This window comes from Fulmarus glacialis, unplaced genomic scaffold (assembly GCF_000690835.1).
Source record: "Fulmarus glacialis isolate BGI_N327 unplaced genomic scaffold, ASM69083v1 scaffold7709, whole genome shotgun sequence".
Classification (NCBI taxonomy): domain Eukaryota; kingdom Metazoa; phylum Chordata; class Aves; order Procellariiformes; family Procellariidae; genus Fulmarus; species Fulmarus glacialis.
The window spans coordinates 3,159-9,516 of record NW_009232596.1 but is presented as its reverse complement, the minus strand read 5'-3'; the positions used below and the strand labels follow the sequence as shown (position 1 = coordinate 9,516).

The following is a 6,358-nucleotide window of genomic DNA, read 5'->3' as shown; positions in this document are numbered from 1 at the left end:
CTGACTAGATCCAATTCTGCTTTTTGATATTAGCAAGGACAGACATTGCCAGAGGTAAAGGCAAGGGGGAGAGGAGATGTTTGCAAAGAAAGCTGCAGTATCTGCAAAGTTGTTTTTAAAAAGTTTCAGATAAAGTAGTATTCTGGCAAAAATCCTGCTCTGCAGAGTTGGGCTCTGCATTGCTCATGGACTGCTGAGGAAATTTAATAAAGAGAAGGAAAAAGCACCTGTTTAAACAAAGGTGCAGAAGGAGGGAGAAAGTGACACCTGGAAGGAAGCCAGCCTCAGCACAGCCACTTCTGGCACTGCATAGGGCATTGGTAACACCTAACTGCTGTGCTGAATTTATGCATTCATTCTGTTCCTGTTAGCCTGCACGTGAAGCATGGAGCAGTCTTTCAGCAGCCTGCCTTGCTGACAGATCTCCTTGGTGTGTTATGGAGAGTGTTCGCTCTTAACCAAAATAACTTGTAATGCTTGTGTCTCTGCCTCACAGAGAGGACTTGCTGAGACTTCAGGGTTATTCTGGAACTTCAAAGTTGAAATTTAAGCACGCTTTCCAAATCTCGCCCTTTAAACCATCCCAAATCCCAGCCTTGCTGCAGGGTCTGGTCTGCAGAACTTGCACGTTGTAGCCAAATCCAGACCCTCAACTCCCACCCCCCTCACAGACCTTCCACTCCTAAGCCTGACTTTGCGCTCAGCCATCACACTCTCACAGCCAGCTCCAGCGAGGGTCTGTGGAGACCTACCTCTCTATACAGGGGCATAGCACTGCCAAGCTTGAAGATCCCAGATCACAAGCTGGAGTTCCTTAAATCATGAGGTTTGATTTTAAAAAGCAGTGATGAGTGTTGAATTTTCACATACGCTTTTGTTTTTGAATTGCCCTTGCATCTCCTTGTCATGTGACAAAGACCCTGTTCACTCTCCAGTAGCTCATTAGGGGGGAGGATTCAACCCTGAGGCAGCATCCCTGCCTGACAACTCATGTTTGAATTGTCCTGTGCAAGATCCAGCTTCACAGGAGTGCATAAACTAAAATTACTCCCCTCCCTCTTTCTATGCTAGGAGGACAGAAGCTAATCTGCGAGATACACAGCAGGGTAGATTTACTTTAAATCTGTGTAAAGTGCAGAATCAGCCAAGGCCTTATTGCTCAGCTACATCTATGCGCAGTAGATGATGCTCAGTGGGATCAGTCTCCATACAGGGCTAGGAGTCCTCACCCCATACTGATGGCTGCACAACACCGCTGGAGTGGAGTCTGGTGCTGGAAGAAATGAATGCCAGGTGCACGGTTCAGCTACTGTCTCTCTACAAGAGTTTGCTTCTATTCTCTCCTTCAAGGTAATCCTCTGTCACGGAGTCCAAACACACACCACAGTATCCAGATTTGTGATTTATATTTTATTTTCATCCTTTTTACAAGCAAGAAAATCCCTGGATTAAACCAATCAGAATTAATCAGACACCCCAAAGAATTAACCAGGAAATTGCTGTCAGGATAGCAGGATGGCTTGGGCTGCGTTTAGTCCTGAAATCCAACTTGAGATTTGCCCACTGAGATGTGACTTTCCAGGTGACACATGCCCCATCATACCAGAAGCAATAATGCAGCAGCCCTGCTGTCCTACGGCATCTCGCACTAGTGGGATCCCTGTGGGCTGAAACAGTGGACAGTAAAGGAGCAGACCAAGTCCCTGGAGAAATGAGAGCAGGAAAAGGGAGTAGCCCAGAGAGAAAATAATATGACCCAAACTATTAACTCTGGGATGCTAACAGCTAAGGAGCCCTGGCTCTTACTAAGGACTCTAAAGAAAGTGTTTCTCTGGTCTGATGTAGTGCCCTTGTTTTATCTCAGCCCTTCCCCAGGAAGAGGTGGGACTCTCCATACACAAACAGTGTAAGCTGAAACTAGTACCATGAATTCTGCTTGGAAGTTCTTCTGGAACAGTGCAAACCATCTATAAGCACTGTCACTCAGCTGGCAGGCAGTCCCATGCACTATACCAGCCCAAACAGCCCTGCAGAGAGTCCCAGAAAATGTGCATGACTAGTCCTTCACAGCATGGCCACATGTTAAACACTTCACGTCCTGCCTACAGGGCAATCCAGCGAAGACTACATTACAAAGTCCAGAAAACAGAGGGCAGAGACTAAAGTCCCTGGAGGCCTAGGGAATTCCAGATATAGTCCTAGATGAAGGGAACACACTGAATCAGAGATACACAGGGCTCCTCTGGGACAGAGAGAGGTGGCTGGGTTGCAGAGGAAACATCACAAGGCTGCTAGGTCTGTACAGGGGCTGAGTAAGGGACTCACACCTACCTCAGATGCAGAAGACATTATAATCAGCCAGGGCCTGCTCCTCTGCAACAGGACAGGAGACACCTAAGTTATCCTTGCACAGAGCCAAGTGCAATCACCCAGATAGCCCTGGCACCCCATGGTTCCACACCCACCTGGATGGTAGTAGTCATAGACCCTGACATGGCCTGGCTTCAGGTTGGTCACCCCAATCTCCCGCTCCAGATGCAGGACATATGTCTCAGACTTATGGCTCAGCTGGGGAAGAAGAGCAAATGACAGTTCACTTACAAGCTGTTCTTTTTATTCCTCGCCTAAATTTGATCCTACTGATAGGCAATAACTCTGTGGAGTCAAAGGCAGGACTTTGGCAGATGAATGTTGAATATCCTGCTCTGCTAGCCCAGCAATGGATTCCCCGCACAACTCTGGCACTGTCCTCCACTCCTGCAGCTTCTCTAGTAGCACACACATACCTTATCCAAGTAGATGGCAACACCTCCTTGTGTTTTCTCAGTTCTTCTCACAGGGTGCCAATGCTGCATCTAGGACAGGAGAGCAGAGGAAGAAATTCAGTTGGGTCTTTTGAAAAGCAAGTGTGAAACATCCCAACAAGGTTTATCTAAGCTTGAGTGGGAAGGCGCTCGTTCACTCACTTCCAAACTTATTTTGGGTTCTTAGCCCTTCAGGCTGATCTCCCTGCAGGGCCACTCAGCTCCTGCAAAACCCAAGGACAGGAACCTAGGCTACTTAGCTGTCCAGGATATCCTGAGCAAATTGGGCCAGAAGGATCACCATCCTCAAGGCAAAAAGAGAGAGCCGACAGTATGTGTTCATGTTTGTTGTGTGGCAGAGGAGAAGGGATGGTGAGACCGCTGAAGAGAGAGACAGGTAACACCTTCCTATGCAACCTCCCCCTCTCCTTGGGCATGGATGGTCCTACTGACACTACATCACCATCCTGATTCCAGGCTTCTTACAGACATCCCGGATCCTGGAGCCAGGACAAATCCAGACAGTAGGGACACCTCCACAATCACCATGTTGGAAGTGGATTTCTTCCCAGTGTACCTGGGGGACAAGATAAAAAAGAGAGTCTCTCCCAGCTTCCCCTTCCCTCCTCCACCATACCCTGTGTGCAGAACCTTGAGCCAGGCAGCCCAGCGAGGACCAGGGCCAAGGCAGTCACTGCTCCCTCTCACAGAGGGCAGATGATGGCTGCACTGCTCTGAGCATCCCCAGTCTGAGGTGACTACTTGCATTCCTCTCCCTAGCAAGAACCAAAGCCCTCAGAAACATTTCCCCTTCCCCAGAGACATTTGTATCTTTCCTTCTCCATCTTCCATCTGGACCTTCTGCTGAAACTGCCTGGTGCCTCCATTGCAGCCAAGAAGCACCCTCAGCTCTCCAGCCATGCCTGGCTTTCCTTCCCAGGTGGAGCTGTGTCTTTAGAGTCACCTGACATTGACATAGACAGTAACAGAGTGTGTATCGTCCTCGGTGCAATTGACTGGCTCAGTTTTCACTTGCAAGGCAAAGGATGTGGAGACCTGTGGGGAGGGCGTGTTGTATCTCAGCACCATCTGCAGGGAGAGACAAAAAGACAGAATAAGACATGGATAATTAGTTCAATATCATCTATCATATCTTTTTCTCACTGACTACTCTAATCCTCAAGACATGGACCCCATACAGTGACTGGATAAACCGTATACAGTGAGCACACTCATCCCAGTACCCAAAATAAAGGTCACTGCTATGATCCTTCCAGCTGGGCCTCCTTCTTCTCACCTTTTCCCTTGACACTGTGCAAGTCAGGCACACAGCAGTGGGACCACTAAACATTTCCATCCTCCAACACCCTGAGAGCCATGGAAGTATCACTGTCCTCACATTTGGACACGTTCTGTCTCTGAGTCTCCTACAGCACACAGGCTTATTGCATTGGCAACAGGCTGGGATTAAAGCTCAGTTAATGCACATTTCCTTGCATAGAGCTGCAACGAAGACTTTTGGTTTTGATAAGATGATGAGCAGAGGGTTGTCACAGCAGGGTCTGTGGGAACCTACCCGGGTAAAGACACAACAGCTGCCATGGGCCTGCACCAAGAACTTTCCCGGAACTTCTGTCAGTGCTGCCTCCTGCACCAATAGCCGGTTTTGGTAGGAGACTTGGAACTTCCTCCCAAAGCCTCTCTGGGACCTCACCCTCACTTCTGCAACCCCTTTCGTGCTGTATGTCAGCGCTGCATACTTAGCCAAGGCCTGCAAGGCTACTACTGTGTCCTGAAAAGGAAGAAACAATTACATTTGCAGCTCTGAGACCCAAAGACACTTGAACTCGCTGTCCTGAGGACCTCCATATACATGGGCTCCTCTCCTCAAAGCATTCGCACCTGCATAAATTGTGCATAGATTGTGCAGAGGTTTTCTCAAGCAATATCCCCTTCGCTGGCCACGAGTTACCTGTGTTGAGGCAAACCCTCCATAGGCATTCTGCTGCCTGGTGAGCCAGGCCACGATGCCAGAGGCTGTGGTGAGATCAGACCCTGTGACATTTGGCTTGGAGAGCAGAGCCAGGAGGACATAGGCTGTCAACTCCACATCCACAGACAGTGGCTGTGACCAAGGGCTTGTGCTGGGTCTGGGCTTGGACGAGGTCTGACTCCAGTGGATCTGCCCACCTGGCAAAGGAAGGGAGAGATGACATTGCGGGATGTCAGGAAAGAAATCCTGAGGCCTAGGAGGCACAGTGGCTTGTGTCTGCAAAGACCACCGAGTAAGTACCTCTTGGCTGGGTCATCACGTCACTGGGTGAACTGCAATCCCATGTATTTCCCAATACCCAACACTCCATATTACTCACCAAGGTGATATACAAAAACTAATATGCCAATAATCTGCATACACAGTACCTCCCAGATGTCCAACTTCTCCACTGTCCTGTTTACCAGGTCCACTAACTACCTGATACTAGCTAGCTACCCACTAGACAGTTCTGGGGGTCAGGGACTAACAAGAAGCGGAGCAGCTTGCCTGCTTGCTTCCCTCTCTGGCGCTTTGCAGTCCTTCATAAGAAGGCCCACCTCTCTCAGAGCCCAATCTCCACTTTGGGTACCAGAAAAGGATGAGAAGTTTGAAGGACATCAGCATCCACACCACAGTATCGCCAGCACATACCCTGAGTTTGTAGACTGGCTGTCTAAAAACTCTCTTTGGTGAAGGACCTAAAGGGTAGGGCTATGGTCCTTCCAGGTTGCATGTTACCAAGGGCTCAGAAAGGTCACTTGTCCCTTCTCTGATGTTCGCCTGGCACTGAGGTTCCCGTACCTGCTCTGATTGCCTTTCGATCAAGCATATCAAGTAGCTCTTGCGTGCGTTGAGAGTCCTTAGCCAAGGCGAAGGTATAGGCCAGCAGGGCCAGGGTGTAAGTGCTGGCAGCTTTGGGAAGGGAAGGAGCGATGCAGCCCAGAGCCTTGCGCACCACTGTACTCTACAGAGAAGAGTTAATGGGTGTTGGTCACACACAAACACACGGGAGGCAGGCAAACACTGAGGTACACAAGCAGAAGGATGCATTAACGTATGCTGGCACAGAAAGCACCCCATACATTCCCTCAGGTGTCTCTGCTCGAGGTGCTCAAGCCTCTTCTCTTTGTATCAGTGCAGCACTAGTAAGCAGTGTCTCCAGCCCTTGGTGCAAGGTGCTTGACAGACTCCCCCTGAGCTGGTCATGGGTTTCAGCAGTGCGATGAAATGAATGCCTTACTGCTGGAATAACACAACCACAACTTACTTTCCAAGTCCGAACACAACAAGAGCAACAATGCACAATTGCAAATGCTTACACCCAGCCTGCTGACCAAGATTACTGTGTTCAATTCACCTCTACAGTGCCTTACGAGGTCACTGGGATTTCCAGTTTCCCCTGGAACACCAGTACTGCTGTTGGCAGGAGGCAGCAAACCCGCTGCTCTCACCAGCATTGTATTCCAGCATTCAGCTATGCTATTCCAAACATGAGCCAAAGGCTCACAGTGGTTGCCTG

At 49.4% G+C, this 6,358-nt stretch overlaps 1 protein-coding gene across 1 annotated transcript; it reads right to left on the bottom strand.

Moving 5' to 3' along the window:
• Positions 1-2,332: 2,332 nt before the first annotated feature.
• On the bottom strand, positions 2,333-5,803 carry LOC104082013 (alpha-2-macroglobulin-like protein 1; the record flags this gene model as incomplete). Its single annotated transcript, XM_009584958.1, has 8 exons — positions 2,333-2,373; positions 2,466-2,568; positions 2,787-2,855; positions 3,291-3,381; positions 3,769-3,893; positions 4,381-4,596; positions 4,777-4,994; positions 5,641-5,803. Coding segments are annotated over 8 exons (1,026 nt in total), but the record flags the coding sequence as incomplete, so codon positions are not given.
• Between the last annotated feature and the right edge of the window lie 555 nt (positions 5,804-6,358).